The 20,694-nt window shown below is 36.0% G+C and overlaps 1 protein-coding gene, 1 long non-coding RNA gene and 1 pseudogene across 2 annotated transcripts; 2 read left to right on the top strand and 1 right to left on the bottom strand.

Annotated features, from left to right (window-relative positions):
- Positions 1-1,208: 1,208 nt before the first annotated feature.
- On the top strand, positions 1,209-2,805 carry LOC112081950 (probable leucine-rich repeat receptor-like serine/threonine-protein kinase At3g14840). The gene is given in 6 exon segments (XM_024149021.1): positions 1,209-1,321; positions 1,589-1,657; positions 1,746-1,817; positions 2,086-2,157; positions 2,573-2,644; positions 2,730-2,805. Coding segments are annotated over 6 exon segments (474 nt in total).
- Positions 2,806-14,498: 11,693 nt separating this feature from the next.
- LOC18028213 lies at positions 14,499-16,251 on the bottom strand (annotated as a pseudogene).
- Positions 16,252-16,480: 229 nt separating this feature from the next.
- LOC112081848 lies at positions 16,481-19,836 on the top strand. Its single transcript, XR_002896755.1, has 5 exons — positions 16,481-17,468; positions 17,733-17,955; positions 18,318-18,533; positions 18,639-18,703; positions 19,708-19,836. It is a non-coding gene; the product is annotated as an uncharacterized LOC112081848 (long non-coding RNA).
- Positions 19,837-20,694: the final 858 nt, after the last annotated feature.

Genomic DNA, 20,694 nt, shown 5'->3' with positions numbered 1-20,694 from the left:
CAAAAAAAGCAGAAGTACGTTTGCTTTTAATTCTCATGTAACCAATTTCAAACCACCACGGTACTGAGATTAGACTTTACTGTAACTTGTTTAACCAACAGAACCTCCATAAACAAGACTGCGGATGAGTTTATCAACCACACAGCCTCCTCTCTGACTTCTGTTTCAGCAATGAATCTGTTCAGTGATTGAATTGATCCTTGTTCACTCTGTAACTTGGTTCCCTTTGACATCCTTTTGATTCTTCTCATGTTCAATTTGATTCACTGATGGAACACGCTTCCTAACCAATCATGCTGGGAAGACTTTCGACACAACCTTCCATTCAGATCTTCATGTTTAAACATGCCCTTTTGTGAGCAGATTTTTATAACTAGTAAATTCAAGACCAGTCTCTTTTCAGTACCTGAACCAGGACACTTGAAACTTCCTTTTACCGACACTTCGTATCACTTCTTGAGTTAGTTACAAACCTTCTTCAGCTGTAAAACCATTACACTCAATACATTTACCTGTATTTGGGGATCCAGTAACACTTTAGTGTCTGCATCACGACCAATCCTTGAACTTTCTAATCAGAACTCCTTCTGATTTATAAATACACTTACCTGTAGACATGTGTTTGAAGCTGATGCTTCCTCACGTGAGTCACATTTCATTTAACCACCAGAAAAGATCTCCTGATCAATTTTGTTCTTGTGATACTTGGCAAGTATGCCTAATTACTTGTTCCTTCCTAACAATGTAGACTATCAATAATACAGTAAAATCTTTATAAATTAATAATGTCAGGATCATAATATTTTATTAATTTATTGTGATAAATTAATAATTATTAATTCATAGATAAAATTTGTTTTTCATTCATATTCTTCTTAAATTTTCATTCAAATAATGTTATATTTAAGAATTTTAACGAATCTGCTTGTACAATTGTATACAAAAACTTAAAATTATGATTATTGATCTTAGCAATCGCACTTACAATCGCAATAGTTTTAAATTGTAAATTGAATTAGCTATTTATAGTGATTATTAATTTACCTAGTATTTAATTATAGAGGGTTAAGTGTATAAGTTTTCTAATCTTAAATCTCAAGATAATGACTTATCTTTGCTCTCGTTCATTTTCACAGTGGAGGCACTAAGAGTCATTGGAAAGACGCTGGAGAAGACAAATTTGGGATTTTAGCATTGATATGTGCGACATGGCATCGACCGGAGGTAGATGGAGAAACCCAAATGCACCTAACGGTTCTGAAGACTCCTTGACTTGCAACTGCTCATTCCTCAACGGCACGGTGTGTCATGTCACAAGCATGTACGTGTCATTCTTTTTTACACGGTAGGTATAGTAACTGAAACACACAAATGATTAGCAAATGTAATTTGATTCTTTCTTGAACCCGATACAGACTTATCAAGACACATGATCTTCAATTAAGGGTCTCTTCCAAAAGAGTTTGCTGGCCTTCCTTTCCTGCAAGAGCTGTTAGCAAAACACAATCACAACTACTATATAATTTTTTTCTACCAATTCTCTGCTTCTCAGTCAAAAACTAACTCAGGGTTTATTCTCATTTTGCAGTAATCTCGCCAGAAATTTCCTAACTGGTTCAATACCTCCAGAATAGGGAGCCTTGCCTCTTGTCTACCTGTAAGTAAACAAAAAATGTGCAAAGTAACATGTCTGTGTACACATTAATTTATATATATTCTTCTTGATTTTGTTTCTTGAAATGCAGCACACTTTCAAGAAACCGATTAACTGGTTCAATCCCCAAAGAAATTGGAAACATTGCTTCTCTGGAAAGACTTTGAGTATAACCTCATCAATCTCGTTTGATTGAGTTCATTCAGACATTAGTTTATTCAAGTTTTGAAACTGCTGGTCTAGTGTCTAAATAAATTTCAAGAGTTTGTTTTTGAAATAACGCCTCTAAGATTCCTAGACTAGCTTATGTGACCTTTTTTTGTAATTAACTTAAACCTTTTTTGGCATATGAAATTTAGAATGTTTCTCTGTTTAAGAAACTAGTTCCTCAGATATACTGCAAATTCTGACCTTTGTTTTTACGGTTATAGTGTCGTCGAAAACAATCAGCTTTCTGGGACATTACCTCCAGAGATCGGGAGTTTATCGAATCTTCGATGACTGTAAGAGTCTTTATCAGAGTTTGAGTAACACATTTGTTTTGAAAAGTTTTGATCATCCCTTGTTTGCTTTTGGCAGCTATCTTAGCTCACAAAAATTCAGGGGGACAATTCCATCTTCATTTTCGAAACTGACCAGCTTGAGAGAAGTGTTAGTATCCTTATCTAAACAAGTTGTATATTGGTGCCTAATCGTGTATACTTATATACATTGAGATTCTGACTTTTGTTTGTTTGTTTTTGGTTCTGTACTTAGGCGTATAAGTGACAACCAGTTTAGAGGAACTATGCCAGATTTCATCGAGAACTGGAAAGAACTTGAATTTCTGTAAGAAATTTTTGGTTCTTGGTCCTTTATTGCCTCCATTTTAATGAGTCTTCAAGTGATATGGTGCTTATGAATGTTTGTATGACTCAGGGTTCTCCATTCAAGTGGTTTGGTTGGACCCATACCAATGTCAATTGCTGGTCTTACGAAAAGGAGAGAACTGTATGTACCCCAATCCTATATATGCCAGGTTCATCATCGTTTTGTGTCTAGAGCTGCGTTTCATTATTTGCTTGATGCTTTTCAGAAAAATCAGCAATATGACTGGACCCAGATCTCCATTTCCACCACTGAAGAATATGCAAATATTGAAGACGTTGTAAGACTATATTGCATTAAGTTTAGAAAAGCAAGTTTGATGGTTTCAATGTTCACTCGCTGTTTTGATATTTTTGGTTTTTGTTTTCGCAAGGTTCTGAGAAACTTAGATCTTACGGGAGATATATCATCGTACCTTGGATCAAAAACCACTAACCTAACACTCTTGTAAGTACATTTGTCTTATCTTTGAAATATTTCATGATCAAGAACCAAACGAAACATTTGATACCAGACCCAAATTCTCTTGTTAAGGTATCAAAGTTGAAATCAAACTCCTGACTGAATTCAAACTGAAAACAAAAAAAAAAACAAAAAATCATTAATAAAATGCCAAAGAAAACTAGAAGAAATGCAAAAGGAACATACAAATTTTCCACAAAAAGTGCTCCATGTCCTATGTCATGAGCATCTAAGTTTCCTTTTTCTTAACCTTTAGGATTTTTTGGAGAACAATAGCCTTGCTAGAGAACTCTTTGGTTAGTCATTTGTTGAAGTTTGCTCATATGTATTGATTCATAACCATTTTAGTATGTTTAGAATATGTTGTTTATGTTCCTATAATAATTTACAACTTTCTTTTTCTCTCACATTTGAAGAGCTTGGACTTCAACATCAAAGCATTTTCCTTGAAGCAAATCAAAGCTGCCACAAATAGTCATTCTTTGGGAATATTTTGGAGAAGACAAACTGAGATTTTAGCATCGATCTGTACGACATGACATTGACGTGAATGCAGGTAGAGATTCCAAAGACAACTGACTGCTCTTTACTCAATGGTACCGTGTGTCATGTTACAAGCATGTAAGTGTCATTCTTATTTACGCGATAGATATAGTAACCAAAACTCACAAATGTGTAATAAATTTAATTTGATTCTTGAACCCTACACAAAATTATCAAGTCACGGGATCTTCAAAGGTCTCTTCCAAAAGAATTTGCTGGTATTCCTTTACTGCAAGAACTATAAGTGAAACACAAACACAACTAGTATATAAATTTATTTTCTACCAATCTATCTATACTATATAAAAGGAGCTATTTAGGCCTTCTTAGCCTATCCACATCAGCTTTTTAAAACTTTCATGAAAAACGCCACGTCATCTGCTTCTCCTCTCGTGAAAATGATTTTCATTAACCAATTGATAGAAACTCTACGTCATTCTATTACAATTAATCTCACTTCTTCCCCTTCTCCTCCTCAGTACTCATATGAAACGTACTACTTTAGAACCAGTCTCCTCCCCGCTACCTCTTCAGTTTCAACCTCTTCTCATCTCCCATGCCTTCCCGATCACTCATTTTTAACACCCATCAACTCAACTTAATCTCTAGATTGATCCAGTTTGTTTATCACACTTTATCTCTAAATACGATTGTCACTTCCAAAATCTGTGTCTAATCTATGTAATGAAATCCTTTTTTTCTTATGTACATGCATCACTACAATTTGAGGAGCATCATCACGCAACAAGGCTTTATATAGACACTGACCAAATCAGAAGCAGAGCTGAACGCAAGAGATCTTTCGGTAAGGGTCACTGCATAAGCGAGAGACAGAAACGAGACAACAAGACATGTTCTCAAGCGAGTGTTTAGCATCTATGAGGAAAAGCAAAAGAAAAATGCAGGTCGTACTCTTCTTTTGATTTTGATGGGTATTTAATATGTTCCGAGTGATCTATACACGTATTGGAATTGCAGGCCAAAAGTATTATTGGCAGGACACCAACTTGAAGATGGTTGAGCACAAAACATGTTTCTTTTACTCCTGATTTAATAGTTACGCATCTCAGCTATGTAATCAGAGGATGAAAAAAATATCATGTGTTGAGAGATGAGATAGTCATCTATCTGGCTCAGCTGTTAGATACCCCTCATGCTATAGAGGTAGAAGAATAAGAGGAACCCAACTCTCTTTTATATGCCACTGCCTATAAGACAGTATTTTCTAATTGATAAACAACTATTTTTTTGTGGCGAATGTAAGGACATCTCTTTTACTTGAACAAGCTTTCATTAATTTTCTCTTCAGGTATGGTTTTTTTCTATGTGCATTTACGCATGTAAATATGAATATGTGAGTCTATGTATATTTTGTCTGCGATATTCAGCCTCTCATGAATCATTTCCATTTTTTTAAGGCAGCACTCTTGAGTCTTCAACAAACATATGGAGAAGCAAGAATGTCTCATTTACTCGCCATAGCTCCTATGTGATAACCTAGGTACTATTAAGATATTTAGATTACCACGAGCTTATATATCAAGATATCATTTCATTCATGGTTTGTTGTGGTCTCAATTGATAACATTAATGTACTATTCAACTTCTCATTACATATAAAACTCTTTTCTCGAATCTCTTTGATCAATTTCTGTTGAATCTCACAAGTGTTCAAAAACGACTGCAATGAAGGAGGAAATCTGTTGTCGACGTGGTGGACTCATCAAGGATAAAGTACGAGTAATTATTGATTCTTCTTACTCATTATATGTCTTAAGAGAATATTCGTTTTCATTATGATCAATGTTCTCAAAGACATAAAGTTGGAATAAAAATGAATCTTAAGCGGGATTTAGGAGCACTACCTTCTTTTTAAAATTAAGGATCTTCAAGTCCAATGCTTATAATTCTACCAAAATTCAACAATGAATGAAAAATCATCGGTGAGAGTACGCAAGTTGTTGCACATGTTTCGCAAAAAAATTCTGGAATTAGAGAGGTCAGGTCGATGGCTTCTTTTGATATTCAATATCTCAGGTTCGAGTGTGATGATATTTGCTTGCTGCCTAAACATAGGATTTTGGGGGCAGATATTGCCGAAATTGAGCAGAGAAGAAGCTGTTTAAGACTGTCTTGAAGAAAGAAACCAATCTCTGCTTAGCCGCTGATGTTGGAACTGTCGCTCAATTGCTTAATATCGTCGATAAGGGTTGAAACATTAATATTCGATTCTTGGTATCAAAATTTGAAGATGTTCATTTGATTTCTATTTTTGTGACGTCTTCCAAATGTTTGTGTTGATGAAGGTGGGACCAGAGGTTTGTCTCTTGAAGATTCATTGATATTCCTCCTGATTTCACCTCTGACTTTAGCTCCAATCCGTGTGGTAATTACTTCTATTAATATGCTCACTCGCATCACCGCAAATCTGTTTCTTTGAATGGTTTTATGTGGTCTGTTTGTGATATATTAATATGCTCACTTCTATTAATTGTTCTGTTTGTGATATACTTAAGATGGAATGAACGAAGGATTGAGGAACCATTACCACAACCAGGCATTACAAAATGGGGCGAGAAGACAGTGACAAATCAAGTGGTTGAGTTGGTGGTAGATCGAGATGAAGGTTGTAGAAACACTCAACTGAACGACTTGAGGTTTGGGGCTCTCAATTATCAAGCAATCAGAACATCAAATCTTTTGAATGAATTTTTGTGCATATATATCTTCTTAGACTTAGGCTTTTACATACAAACCCTAGTGATATGTTCTTGCTTACTAATTGACCTACTAATGTAAAATTAGGCGTTTGATTCCTCAGTATATATACTGCATGCCTCTGATTCGATTTGGATAGAAGACCATTGTCTGATAGAATATTCTCACAAATATAGTCGAATTATATTGATTTTTAGTTCTGTCCTATATTGAACGAAGTGCAATTAGGATTTAGATATTGTTTTAACTATTGTTCGTTGCTGGCTGAACGACTATAAGACTGAGGTAGTGCAACATGAGTCTTCCTTTTAAAACATATATACAAAATGTATGCAACAATTTAATAAAATTATCCCTATATCTACAAAATAATACCATTTAGAATAATATAAATAAAATTATTGACAAAAGCAAAATTACCAACAAAAAATAATACAATGACCAAATTAAAGACAGACATTACATATAAAAAACACTAAATATCAAACACGCATTGAACCCCAAAAAATAAATTAATTCTACTTTAAAACATACAGAAAAAAATATACCAAACAAAAACATAAAATAAAAAAATCTCAACAACATTTATGTATAGAATTTAATTAAAAAAAACAAACTTAGTAGTTTCATATATATATTTTTTTTAAATTATCAAAAAATATAGAACAAATCTGCGCGTAGCGCAAACAATCTCTAGTTCTCTGTCTAAAACTAACTCAGGTTTTACTCACCTTTTGCAGTAATCTCGCCAGAAATTTCCTAACTAGGGAGCCTTGCCTCTTGTCAACCTGTAAGCAAACAAAAATGTGCATAGTAATATGTCTTATGTACAAATTTTTATATATTCTGCTTGATTTTGTTTCTGGAAATGCATGCAGCACACTTTTAAGAAACCGGTTAACTGGTTCAATCCGCAAGGAGATTGGAAACATTGCTTCTCTGGAAAGATTGTGAGTATAACTTCATCAATCTCGTTTGATTGAGTTCATTCAAACATTAGTTGATTCAAATTTTTGAAACTGCTGGTCTAGTGTCTAAATAAAATCAAGAGTTTGTTTTTGAACACAGAAATTGAATCATTTGTGGTATTAGAATGATTGTCCTACCATATCTGCTCTGTCTCATTGACATACAGTCGCTGATGCATGTGGAATCATCCCTAGTTTGCAGATGTGTATTAGGATTTAGGAAAGTTTAATACTTTTGAAACTTCAATCAATCACTCTCTGCTTTGCTTTTCGCAGGTCACTATCAAAAGACTCAGGTCAAAGTTATGGTATAGTTCTAGAGAGGTCTCTTTAACTCGAGAATTGAAGGGACAATATTGTTTTTTTTTATAAGGGCGTCGAACAAAACCCATATTTTGGAAGTTATAATGCATACTCTTAATAAATAAATACAATTAGTATTTCATTTACTCTGAGCAGAGCCAGTCCAAGGAGGCTGTTTTGGCGGTCAGGTGACCTGAGTTGTTGCCTTCAAATGAAGGTGTTGGTCCAACAAATACGGAAGATAAAGTGGTAGCTTGGATCGTGTATTGCAAAGCATGATTTGTTTAGCTTTTTTTTCTAGTGTCCCTAGTTGGTTAAATTATGTATTGCATATAGATGTTCAAAACAGTGATCTATAATGAATGGAGTTGTTGAGTTAATAAATAAATTAGAGGCGCCATTGCTTTAAAATTTACAAATGAAAAGGAGTAAAACGTTATATTTCCTTTTTATATTGCAAGAAAACAATAAATGAATGAAAATTAGAGATGCCTTTGAGTCTCCCTGAGGAAAGGCCCGACAAGATAAGTAAACACATCCACGACTATTTTCTCAATTTTTACAGCCATTTTTGTATTTAGAAATCATTTAATATATGAAAGGACCAAAAACGTTATTTTTTAGTTAAAGAAGGAATAAAACGTTATATCTCCTCCTTCTCAATAAAATGGGAAACCAAGACGCTTTGATAGCAAAATATACCTGACAAAAAAAAAGAAGAAGACAAAGCCGATCATGATGAGCAAAGCCTTATATGGATCACGATCCTTCCCGTAGTTAGCAAATTAGAGATGCCTCCATCTCAAAGAGGCTTTTACCATCAATCCAAATCACACGTGTTCCAAACACCTTTAACTTTCACCGTTACACACATGTATATTGGAAACTGAATATAATTAGTTAATGGCTTTTTTTAATATTGTGATGTGGAGGCTTCTACGAGCAAGACCCAAAGACTTCCTTTTCTCTTCCCCTTCCCCTAAATGCATATGTTTCCTTTTTTATATTGACACTAGGGCTGGCTCCACCCTACGCGTGGGTTGTCTAATGTTTTCGTGGATTAATCTTCCCAATATTTCAAATGCTGATGATGTGTAACTTTCAAATGCTGTGATTGGATGATTATTTTTCCCAATATTTTTGTCTACATGGCATAGCTGAGAGGCCTCCAAAGTAATCCTTTTTATATAAAGGAGACGTCGAATCAAAGACTTCTCAATAATGGAAAATGTCGAATTCTCCATTCCTAGCTAGATTTCAGTTTTCCATTTAACATGAGATTACCATATCGGATGATATGAGACAATTAATCTTATTGCTGACATTCTTCCCTTTCTCTCTTATTCACTCAGGTTTGTTTTCTTTCTCTCTTTCTCTCATTACTCTTTTCTTTTGTTTCTCTTTTATTTTGTTTCTCTTTTCTCTCCCTCTGTTTCTCTCTACCCCTTGCTCTGTTTCACTCTTTGTTGTTGTTTAGTTTTTCTTAGTGAAACATGAAGAAATTTAGAGAGATAAACTTTAAAGGACTACATTTTGTTATTTGATCAATCGATATTTTCTCCATCTCTTTTACATCATACTTATAGAGTTTTACTACTCATTGCACTCATATCTAATGATCTCTAGACCTAACAACTTCTCCTAGTCCATACCTCTAATACTAGACTAGTTTTACAAGCAATCTTCACTCTGATCATCAACAACTCTTAACAACTCTAACCACTTCTAACAACTCCTAAACCCAGCAAACTTTAACATAGCTTAGTTAGCTTTAACCAAACTAGGTTCTGGTTCGCCCTTGGGCTGTTCTTGGTTTAAGAAGAGATAATGAATGTTCTGAAGCAGCCATATACAATGAAGAGGAGTCCAATGAATTTTACAATGAAGCATCAATGTGTAGAGCGTTGACCAGATGTTTAGAACTACGAGATGGATGAAATCATAGTTATACAACGAATCTACAAAGACCTTCATATCTCGATATGTAATCAAGTAACTAACTAAGTCACCGGACAGAAGCTAGCAAACAAGTTATGATATACTTTAGCTAAAGAAATAAATTAATTGATATGCTAAATGAAAAGACTAGCTTCTCACTCCAAACAAAAACAAACTTTGAAATTTACCTCTTAGAAAGTTAGGGAAAGTGTTATTTTCGTAAAAAGGATCGCCGCCATAGAGCTCTGAACCTGTTGCGCGGGTTTATCTTTTATTTAAAGGTAAAACTGATCTGTTTATCTGTTATTTCAATCCTTCGAACTAGTAAAGATTCTTTTCTTTTTGTTCATATGCAACTCGCTTACCCTGAAAACTTAACTGATCTGTTTATCTGTTATTTCAATCCTTCGAACTAGTAAAGATACTTTTTTTTTTGTTCATATGCAACTCGCTTACCCTGAAAACTTACTTATCTTCTTGCCGCATAGAGTTGTCCATTGGGTCATTTACCCTCTTTATGCGAATTTCGCTATATACAAGTGACCAATGAATTGAATGCAATAATTGTCTTTCTCACGGAAAGAAGCTTACCTTTCCACTCACCAAAAGTATATGGTGAGGTTTCTCGTGTTGTCCCAAGGACGAGACTGCTTCGAGTACCAAGGAGATTGAATTGTGGTCGACGAAAACGAGCTTGGATTCGCTGTGACGCAGGAGGACAGAGAGTGCGTGTGCGTCCATAGTTAGAGTTTTTGCTTATGTCTTTTTAGTTTGTGAAAACACTCGATATGGGTTAGTATTTATAGAATATTGAAGGGACGTTTCGACTTTGTGCACGTGTTGGAGTTTATGTCTTTTTTTGCTTTTTGTAACTATAATTGATTACGTATGGCCCACGAAATCAACTTGATGAAATGAAGTAAACAATTCTTCTTTAGAGCATGTGCAATGAGAGAGATTTTGATGGATCTTTTAACCATTTTTTTATTATTAAGTTGGGTTAGAAACCAATTGAAAAAAATTTCATTTTTAGTAGGTCCAATGGTAGAGACCCAATTAAGTTTTTTTTTTTTAAAAATGATAATAATGATTTATACATATATACAAGTTATCTTTCACCATCTTTCAAGTTTTAACTACAACCATCGAGCCTTCAAGCTCTGCAAGTATTTGGATCACCAAAAAAGAAAGAGAAAAAAGGAAAAGTATAATCTCTTTGTTCCATTTACCGAGTATTCAAATCAAACTCCCCATCCATGCATCATCATCATCATCATCATCTCATCAGGGTTCATGTTACGTCCTTCTCCATGATTCCCAATCGCATTAGCTCTCAGCAGGTTGCGAGCCATCATCTCGGTATGAGATTGGTGTGACTCTGCCTTCACTTGTCCTGCTTGAGCCAAAGCCACCATTCTTAACCTCGCCTCCTGAGCCTTCATCTCTCTATCCAACTCTGATTTCACATCAACACATGCTTTTCTCTCGTCTTGGAGCAAAGCTTGCTCAACCATCAACATTTCCTCGGATCTGAGCTCTCCACTCCCTTCTCTTTTGAGTTATTATGTTGAAAGCTTGGGCTTGCTTCTCAAATGTCGCCGTGAATTCTGCCACTTTGGCTGCAATGTTGTTGTCCCATAGCTGATTGCGTGATAGCGTTTGGCTTGTTGTGTCTGAATCGAGGATTCTGTCGTCCTCTTCTGCTTCGTAAACTGCCACGACGTGATAAGGTAACAATCTGCAATAAATTGTAAGAGAACAGAGACACAACAAGCCAGACGCTGCAGAAACAAAGATCAAACTACAGAATCCAACATCTGAATCCTAATTCTCTCAATCAATTCTGATTCGCAATTCCAAACTAGGAAGATCCATTGCCACAAGAATACACCAATTTTTTCTCAATCAACTCTGAATCACATTTCCAAATCATGGAGTTACATTGCCACAAGAGAGAGAGACCATTTTCTTCGATCAAAACTCAATCAACTCGTTATGTCAGGCTATTGATCTTCTTCTAATACACAATTCTAAATCAAAGTCTCAGAGCACGTCAAAGAACCTAAAGGAAACCATTTTCCTAAATTTACAAAGTCCAAAACTTGTACTAAAAACTTTGATTGGGTTCGTATGCATACCTCCAAATGCGATGTAAGCGATTCGATGCTGGCCAAAGAAGTAGACAGCATCGGAAACGATACCGTAGATGGGTTTGGCAACCATTGGAAGATTCGCCGAGTTCTGGAAAATTGGTTTGGCTGGTGATAACCTATAGTCGAACTCGATTTCGCCGGCTCGGTCGGCAGAGTCGCCTCGGTCGGCAGAGTCGCCTCGGTCGGCAGAGTCGCCTCGGTCGGCAGAGTTGCCTCGGTCGGAAACAGTCGGAGCAGCCAGATTCGTCGTCTACGGAGAAAAGGAAGAGGAGAGAATGAATTATTGGGAAAAAAAAAACAGGACCATAAAAATATTTTTTTCTTCTATTTTTTGTTGTCCAATAACAGTAAGCCACGTGTACTTAAAAGACGTCTCTTGCATCTCCTAAATAAGAGACGTCTCTGGCAAATTATTTTCTTTCTTATTTAATTAAATACAAAAAAAATCTGAGAAATGCTGCTAAATACCCTGTTGCATATGCTCTTAGTTTCTTAACTTATCAAAATACTAAATTTGGTTAATAAAAAAAGATGTTTTCATTTTTTCGGAAATAATTAATTCGGGCGTTAATAAGAAACTTGGAGGTGGGTATTACCAACTTACAATAGTTTGACACAACACGCTCAATTTAAAGCTTCCAGGATTGTGGCGACAAGTTATAAAATTCAACTACAGTCGAAGAAGTAGTTAGCTAAAATAAGGCCTCTTGATATATATATAATCTTATAATATAGCTGAACAAATATTTGACATGTATATATCGTTAAGACGATAATAAATTACGCATGCACGATACATGGATACTTTAGATTTAACTAGTAATTAAATTAGTTTGGATAAGTCAAATTATCATATTCCAGCGTAATACTAGTAGTATTTTTACATTTGGTACTTAGAGGAGCATCTGAAAACTCTTTGAAGGCCTTATATATATACATAGTAGCCATGTTCGTATAGCTGACGTTAGCATTGATTTCTACTGTCAACGTCCACATGATGTTAGTTTTGCTTACGTTTATGAATACTCGATTGTGAGGTTTGGTCGCTACCGTCGAGCGACTTGTACTTTGTGACATTTATATACATGATACATATTGTTCAATGTTTTTTTTTTTGTTTTTTTTTTTGAACTGGACATATAGTTCAATGTTGTGTGTTTGATTTTTTTTTTCTTCTTCGTTTCTTCAGAAAACCAAGTATATACTTTAACCGAAAATAGAGGTTTCTTAACATACGAAAGTACTTAAATCAGCCATTGAATGAGAGAATCTCCATGGTGTCTTTCATTTATTTATAATCAAACAAGGTCAATTATAATGTTAGGTTTTGTTGATATGCATAAAATAACGAGTATAAAGTTTACATAAGTTTGGGATCAAGTTCAACTAACAAATTAGGCTCACAGTTCTATACATAATACAATGTCAATATTGACCTTACCAGTACCATCTATACTAAAATACAAATCTTAACTTGATTTTTTATTAAGGGTATTTGTTAAAGTACATTACAAATTTACCATTCTACTCTAACTTTATTAAAGTCTAGAAAATACAAGATGAACATCACATTTATCGAATCCAATCTATAACTCAACTTAAAGTATGAACAGACCGCTCATACTTAAGTAGAAGTCTATAACTCTGGTTCTATAGGTTATTCTGAAATTAGTTAGAATCAATGTGTGAAATGGCGCTGGGCGGTAGGCGGTCGGTTGTGTCTCGACTAGAGTCAAACCCGAAAATCGGCGATTATGCGCCCCGATTAATCGGCGATTTATTTTGAGAAATTTTTTGTTTTTTCGTTTTTTTGTGGTTGTAACTTATGAATTATGAAACCAATAAACATGTGGTTTGAAATAAGCATATTTGATTGTCAAAGTAACAAAACAATAAGAAAACAAGTTCAAATCACATCTAAATTAAAAAAAACAAAAGAGAAGTACAAGCACATGATGCCAATTGCCAAAAAAAGATATTGTCTTGATATTGAGAGCCAAAAAAAAACACAAGGAAAGCATAATCTTCATCCTTTTCCTCCTCAATCATCAAGTTATCATGTGTGGTGTATTTCTAGATGTGTTTGAGTTTGTCATTTAGTAATGGAACCTGAAAAAAAAAGAGCACAAGTTAGAGGACACTAGTTGTTTTTCTGAACACAAGTTGTATTCTCCTAAAGACAACTAACATCGAAGACATCATAGCAAATAAACAACTTATCATCAAAATATCAGAATATCAACTTCAAAGAATACGAATGACAAACAACAAACTAACCTGATTATTGAGAGTCCTGAAACAGAGGGACTTCTTGGTATTCATCAGGTTCAAACTCCATTTCAATGTTGTCTTCTGGTTCAGAATCAAAGTCGTCATCATAGATGTCTCTCATCCGTGGTGCTTGCAGGGCTAGCATTATATTGACTTCACTGTCTTGGTCTTGTGCTTGTGGTCTTGTAATCCATTCGTCTATGGTATCTTCATTACCATCTTCATAGATGGCATCAGCATTTTGTTCTCTTATCTTTTTCTGCTTGTTGAACAACTTAGCATTGAATTGGACATAGACTAGATTGTTCAAGCGATTAACATCTAGTCTATTCCTTTTATTAGTATGAATCTGCAAACCCAGAGATAAGGCAGTGTAAAACAATTAACATAAAAAACTTGTTTGAAAACAATGCAAGAACTCACGGCAGAATACACTTACTGATTCAAAACAACTCCAGTTTCTTTCACAACCAGATGTCAAAGCAAGTATTCTTGTGGCTAACTTCTGCAAAGTTGGTGCGCCACAACCATAGGTTGCCCACCAATTCCCCGTGACAATAAAACCGATGATGATCAGATAAGTAATGAGGATGATCAACTAAGAGAATTACAGTGAGGAGACTAACCTGGATCAAACTTCTCATCTCTTGTTTCACAGCCTTTTAATGCTAAGTTTTTGCCAAACAATCCAGATTTGTTCTTGTAGAGACTAACTTCATGATTCATTACCTTATCTTGAGAATCAAAGTTACCATGATAGAAAGTCTCTACACAGCTCATGAATCCTTCGATGATGGCCAGATCAAACTGTATAGTATTGTCTTTATAGACATAAAAAGGGTTCAGAAAATATGCAGCCACATGTAATGGAGAATCCAACCTCCCTTTTTCATCTTTTCATTAATAATCTGAAAGACAGGCTGGTAATTTTTTTCCAAATTATCACAAGCTTCGATTATAAACTTCTTGGCTTCTAAAAGTTCACCAAAAATAAACCCCATAGAAGGTATCTTCTCTCCATCAGCCAGCCTTAGAACCTTCATCAAAGGGCTGAAGATCTTCAAAACCATCATAACAGAATTCCAAAAACCAAAACTCATTACAGTATCAAATGTGTTCTTTCCCTTCACAGATTTCGAATGTGTGCATTCATACCACTCATCACTTGTAAACATTGCCTTCAGCTGAGCCTTCTTCTCGTAGAGACTGTTGAGAGTCAAGAAACAAGTTGCAAACCTTGTTGCACCAGGTCTGATAATATCTCTCTTCTTTGTATTTGATCTCATCATTGAAAAAGTTTTATGATGAGCATATATGTAGACTGTGGCTGCTTTTGCTTGAGTAATAAGTTTTTCAAAGTTTGGCAACTTTGAAATTCCCTCAAGCATCAAGTCAAGTGTGTGAGCTGCACATCCACTCCAAAAGATATTTGGTCTCTTGTCTCTTAGCATCCTAGCCGCTGAAACATTGTTGGTTGCATTATCAGTCACCACTTGCACTATTTCTTAGCTCCTAAGTCTTCTATGCACTGGTCAATGTAGTTGAAGACGTACAGACCATTATGAGAATCTTTGGAGGTGTCCTTTGAAGATAAAAAGCATGTTCCTCCTCTTGAATTAACACACAAATTCATGATGCTTCTCCTTTTCATATCAGTCCATGCATCAGTCATCACTGAGCAACCTTCTCTTTCCCATTCTTCTTCTAAAAGCTTAACCTTTTTCTGTGTCCTTAGAACCTCCTCATTTAGCAATGGTTCACGCAACTGGTATTGACTTGGTGGTATCCAACCAGGTCCAAACTGTCCTAATGCTTCACAAAACAGCCTAAAAGGTTCATTGTCTATAGCATTGAAAGGGATGCTTGCATGATATGCCCACCTAGAACAGTATTGACGTACTACATCTGTCTTCTCCTTAGAAATAACATCATGGATGCTCTGTTGCCGTTTCTGAGTAGCCAACGATGCTTCTGGATTAATGGTTCCTGCAAACTGATCCATCGGACCTTGAAAATGAGGTGACCGCATTGTTCCAAGCTCTTCTTGTACTTCATCAGTGGCTTGCTTCTCAACATTAACCTCATCTCGCAAATCATCTTCATGTCTTCTTTTCAGACTTTTCTTATCCTTTACTTCATTCAATGCCTTCATACACTTCTCCTTATCCGCCTGACTTGATCTTGGACAAGAAGCCATTGCCTCTTTCTTATGTGCAATGTGCTGCTTCAGACGATGAATCCCACCAGATATCTCTTTTCCACAAAGCTTACATTTCACCTTATCTGTATTAAGGGGATTATACAAGGTGCCATACTCCCATCCCACATCTGTTGAGTTTCGCTTAAGGACATGTTCAGGTGGTGGGTCAGCCATTTCAGGTGGTGGATCAGCCGGTAACTAATGATGATGATTGGTGGGTTTAGATGAAGTTAATAAAAAAAAACTTGTTCTTTGTTAGCTAAGTTCAGTTAGATGAAGTTAGATGAAGTTATAAGTTAGCTAAGTAAGTTAGATGAATGCCTAAACCAAGACACAACAACACAAACATAACGGTTTGTTCTTTGTTTAAGAATTTGAGAGATTCAGAGAGTGTTACCTCGAAAACAAAATGGAAGTCTTTGTAGATGATGAAGAGTTTGATTTACAATGAGTCGGGGATTAAGTGTTTTCCCCTTCTTCAAATGCTGTGTCGTTTTAAGAAAAGCCACAGAAAAAACACTTATGGGCCGAGAGAAACCCAAGATTTTTGACCGATTTTTACGAAATTTGGGCCGATTTTTTTGTTATTGGGCCGCATTTTTTATTAATCGGTTTTCCGCCTACCACCACCGAGTCGCAGCGGTGTGCCACCTTCCAGCGCTTGGGCGGCCGCCGAGGTGGCTAGGCGACTAGGTTCTGGTTCACCCTTGGGCTGTAATAGAAATCGTAGGCCCACTTTCTTTTGTGGCCTGGTGAGATGTAAGGCCCAGTCTTCTTTCTTGAGTTGACTTCATTCCTGTGATGACTTTTTCTCTTCTTCTTTCTTCTTCCAAACACAATGTTTGCTTCTGCTCTTCTTCGTTCTTCATTCTTCTCTTTAATTTCTGTTTCTCTATTGTGAGATTTAATCAAGGATCAACATTCAACACTCCCTCTTGAATCCTTTGATTAAATCCCCAATTCCAATCTAGGGGTTTTGTTCCCATCACTCCTTATTCTTTTCTTGTGATTCAACCTCCCTCTTGATATGAATCTCCAAGAATCCAGCTTTTGCATTTGCGAATTTCTTTGCCCCCTCTTGACAGATTTGATTCGCAATCTTCCTCTGTTTTGTGAGCTTTCCTCACTTCTCCACCAGCTGCTTCTGCAACTAGCTTCTGCTCACTATCTGGTGAGCTCTTTCTTCTCAGCTTGGTGTCTTCCTTGATCACCAGCTTCCTTGCAGGAGACACATCAACTCTGGGTTTTCTTCTCTTTCCCGTGAGCCTTCTCCATGTCTCCTTCAAGCTTTCTCCGTGAGCTTCTCTTCACGTTACTACCACCGTGAACGTCCGTCATGTTTTCGTCGGCTTAATTCTCCAGCCAGTTTCTGCTCTTCTTTCACTCTTTAGGTAAGCAAGCTTTCTTCTTCTGTAGGTTTCTTCTTTGATCACCAGGTTGTGCCTTTGATCTCTTTGAACCATCACTTTGGTTTTCTTTAGCCTTGGCCTGTTTGGTTCTCTTGACCATCACCTTGACTTTCTTTAACCTTAGATTGTTTGGTTCTCTGAACTTCTAGTTCTAGCACATACTCTGCCTCTCATCAAAAATACTTTACATTTGATCAGCTTCATACCTTTGAATGAAATCCTTCTTCTCAAACCTTTCATTTGCAGGTTTGCTTGATTTTGATGCTGGTTTTTCTCCTCCATTTCTCTGATGGTTGAGAATTTCCAGCAACTCCCTCTGCCTCCTTGGTCTTCAACTTAGACCTCAGTCATGGTGCTTTTCTTCCTCCAGTAGAAGCCAACTTCCTGTTTGGCCGTCGCCGTCTTCGTTCTGTCATCTTCACGTCATTCTGGGCTGTCTCTGCAGCTTTTTCAGCTTCCTTTCTCTTAGGTAAGCTTCTTTTCCTTTTTTCCTTGGTGTCATCTTTGAACACCAATTTGTTCTTCTGATTCTTAGAACCATCTCCTTCAGCTTTAGCTTTGGACTTTTTGACTCTTAAACCATCACCTCAACTTCTCTTACTGTAGTCTGTTTGGTTTCTTCTTTGAGTCATCACCTTAGCTTTCTTAGCTTTAATGGTTTGGCTCCTTGAATCTTCAACCTTAGTGGCTTTGTTTGGTTTCTAGAATCATCAACCTTGGCTTTCTCCAAATTGGTTTGTTTGATTCCTTTCACCACCACTTTGGTTTTTCTTTAACCTCAGCTTCTCTTTCTTTCTTTTTCTTTGCCTTACACATGTCTTTTTGGTGCAGGCTCCTTCTCTTCATCTTCATCGTCGTCGTCGTCATCACCACCATCATCGTCTTCGTCGTCTCCGTTCCATCCTCATCACCTTCTCTTCTTCTTCGCTGCCATCTTCATCTCCATCTCTGCTTTCTTCTTCTGTAGGTTTCTTCTTTTCACCTCCCTCAGCAACCACTTCCATATTCTCTCCACTTTGATGGCTGCAAGGTTTTCGGCTTTGGAAGGTTCTTCATCTCCTTCTCTGTTTTCTTTTTCTTCTCTTCAACATCGATGTTCTTCATCTCATCTGCTGCTTTCTCTCATGGACCCATTCTTCTTTCTTGAACAAGCTCCAAGAATAACTACAGCTCTGATACCATGTTGACATTCTTCCCTTTCTCTCTCATTCACTCAGGTTTGTTTTCTTTCTCTCTTTCTCTCATTACTCTTTTCTTTTGTTTCTCTTTTCTCTCCCTCTGTTTCTCTCTAACCCTTGCTCTGTTTCACTCTTTGTTGTTGTTTAGTTTTTCTTAGTGAAACATGAAGAAATTTAGAGAGATAAACTTTAAAGGATTACATTTTGTTATTTGATCAATCGATATTTTCTCCATCTCTTTTACATCATACTTATAGAGCTTTACTACTCATTGCACTCATATCTAATGATCTCTAGACCTAACAACTTCTCCTAGTCCATACCTCTAATACTAGACTAGTTTTACAAGCAATCTTCACTCTGATCATCAACAACTCTTAACAACTCTAACCACTTCTAACAACTCCTAAACCCAGCAAACTTTAACATAGCTTAGTTAGCTTTAACCAAACTAGGTTCTGGTTCACCCTTGGGCTGTAATAGAAATCGTAGGCCCACTTTCCTTTGTGGCCTGGTGAGATGTAAGGTCCAGTCTTCTTTCTTGAGTTGACTTCTTTCCTGTGATGACTTTTTCTCTTCTTCTTTCTTCTTCCAAACACAATGTTTGCTTCTGCTCTTCTTCGTTCTTCATTCTTCTCTTTAATTTCAAGTCACGTGCTCCCTACTCTTTTCTGTTTTCTATTGATAAATCTTCAAAAATTCTAATTTAATATAATGAGTTTATAGAAAAAGTACTCCTATTATCAAAAATATGCATTTTTAAAAAAGTTCTAAATCCACCAATATATGTATAGAAACCAGAGACGGAGTTATTGTAGCTATAGGGTTTTTGACAATCTCTTAGCAAAAAAATTGTTTGACAAAAGGATCACAAATATGTCGTTGTCACGCTTTGCTATACTATCATAGTCATACTATGCATCGTTTTCGTTTCCCTCTTTGCATGTAAGGCATATTCATAATATACAGTTGTGGCTTTTGTTCTCAAATCCCTGTATCTGATGATCTTACACGTTTATTTTTATTTTATTTTACTTTTTAAGGTGAAAACGTGGCGGGTTTGGAGGTGAAGAAGATAAATCTTAATATATGCGTTCCAGCAATTTGCAGTAACGACTCCTCAATAATCATATGTTATTGCTGTCTTCGAAAAGAAAAGTTATGTTGGGGGGGGGGGGGGGGGGGGCAGTAAAGAAAACTATTTTTACTAATGCGCGGAACGTAATCATTCACAGAAAAGATTAGAGACACCAAATTTTTTATTTGTTTTAGGACCACTTATTTTGTTTTTGTTTTCTGCTTTAGAATAATATTTTTATATCATAGAAAAACTCACATGGTTGCCGTCTAATAAACTTCGTAACATGGTTGAACACTTAAACAAGATGATATGGTGTCTTTTTTTGCTTGCCTTTTAAGAAATAACTATAATCGGTGAATCGTATTGGAGTTAATTAGTATTAACTTTGAACGTCTCTTTGAGATGGACTACTCAAAAGGCATCTCTAATTTGCAGTCACGACTAAACTACGGGAAGGATTTAGATCCATGCATATATACTTTGCATAGACAGCATAGTTTTGGTTTCCCACGTTTCATATTGAAAAGGAAGAGATATAATCGACATTGATTCTCTTTTAGATGACGACACTTTCATGTCTCTTGAATTTGAAGGATGATCCACTGCATCTGAGAAAACCGTACATAGAGAGAGAGGTAGAGCGATGAGTGTTTTATAATACGCTAGACTTTACCGTTAGTCAGGCGACGAAAACATATAACACGAGTTAAAATATACTTAGACATACTAACATTATATTTGGTCACAATAGCAATATATATTATTATTTCCTAAATAAAAGAATTTTACAAAATATTGGTAACTATAGATGAGATTAAGATTAACAAAACATTTATTTCCTATTGCGTCACTCTTTATGCCTTTTTTCTTATTGCATCACACTTTTTGCATTTTCGATTTGTCTTACCTTGACTTTCGATAGAGGAGACACTAAGCATTATATAAACTA

This window comes from Eutrema salsugineum, unplaced genomic scaffold, assembly GCF_000478725.1.
Source record: "Eutrema salsugineum unplaced genomic scaffold, Eutsalg1_0 scaffold_1, whole genome shotgun sequence".
NCBI lineage: Eukaryota > Viridiplantae > Streptophyta > Magnoliopsida > Brassicales > Brassicaceae > Eutrema > Eutrema salsugineum.
This window is presented reverse-complemented; position numbering and strand designations above follow the sequence as displayed.